At 48.7% G+C, this 852-nt stretch overlaps 1 protein-coding gene across 1 annotated transcript; it reads right to left on the bottom strand.

The window, feature by feature from the left end:
• Positions 1-61: 61 nt before the first annotated feature.
• LOC111658394 (phospholipid-transporting ATPase ABCA1-like) lies at positions 62-838 on the bottom strand. The gene is made up of 3 exons (XM_023410913.2): positions 714-838; positions 367-493; positions 62-155 (listed from the first exon to the last, which is right to left on the bottom strand). The coding sequence occupies exons 1-3, from the start codon at positions 806-808 to the stop codon at positions 75-77; spliced, it is 303 nt and encodes a 100-aa protein (XP_023266681.1). The 5' UTR covers positions 809-838; the 3' UTR covers positions 62-74.
• Between the last annotated feature and the right edge of the window lie 14 nt (positions 839-852).

Here is an 852-nt window from a genome sequence, read left to right as displayed (position 1 = left end):
ACAGTTACAGAGTTATTATTCATCAGCAGTTACTGTTTTTTTATTTAAAATGACTCAGCGGGTCATGTGATCAGTCATGTGATCAGTCTCACCTCTCCAGGTGGAATCCCGACACACAGTCGATCCACAGCAGGTTTCTGTTTCCTCTTGAACACCTGCGGGACACGACTCACTTTCAGCACCATCAACACACACACACACACACTCACTACTGCATCAAATGAGGATCAATCCACCGCTGAAAGTAGTCCCTAACAGATGCTTTATACTTCCTGCAGTTTGTTTTATAAAAACTCAGTGAGCAGCTGTTTCACTAAAATACTGAGGTGAGACCTGGACCCTGTGGTCCCGGGTCAGATCCTGTACCTTGGTGAGCTGTCGGAGCTCCAGGATGTCTCCGTGTCCGAGGCCGTTGACGATTCTCTGTCTCTCTCTGGCCACGTCCTCGTCCTCCTCGCCCAGTGCTCCCAGTTTTGTGAGTTTACTGACGGCCCTGCAGACAGAGAGGGACAAGCTGTTTGTCTTCATCACTGCAGATCTGTGAAACCTCCTGTTTTCATTCAGTTCATCTTCAGTTTGATCTGCTGCCCCCAGGTGGACAGAAGCATGTATGACAGCAGCTATAAACACTATAACAGCTCAGACTGCAGCAGGCAGGTAAATAATAAGGTGTGTGTGAGTGTGTGTGTGTGTGTGTGTGTCTGTGTTGATACCTGGGTTTGATGCAGAATCTGTACTGGATGAGGACAGTGATGATGAAGAACACTACTCCCTCCACAGCCATCGCGAACAGGTTCTTTCCCACCATGTCCCACTCCAGAGGAGAGCGGAACCTGTTCTCACCTGAGACAG

This window comes from Seriola lalandi, unplaced genomic scaffold (assembly GCF_002814215.2).
Source record: "Seriola lalandi dorsalis isolate HSWRI2012SDOR001 ecotype SW California unplaced genomic scaffold, Sedor1 jcf7180001979442, whole genome shotgun sequence".
Lineage (NCBI taxonomy): Eukaryota > Metazoa > Chordata > Actinopteri > Carangiformes > Carangidae > Seriola > Seriola lalandi.
The sequence above is the reverse complement of the archived record's forward strand: the minus strand, read 5'-3'. Positions and strand labels throughout refer to the sequence as shown.

Coding starts and splice junctions, on each gene's coding strand:
- LOC111658394 (XM_023410913.2), bottom strand. CDS start 808: ATGGTGGGAAAGAACCTGTTCGCGATGGCTGTGGAGGGAGTAGTGTTC. Junction 494..713: donor AGATTCTGCATCAAACCCAG/GTATCAACACAG, acceptor CTCTGTCTGCAG/GGCCGTCAGTAAACTCACAA. Junction 156..366: donor AGCTCCGACAGCTCACCAAG/GTACAGGATCTG, acceptor CGTGTCCCGCAG/GTGTTCAAGAGGAAACAGAA.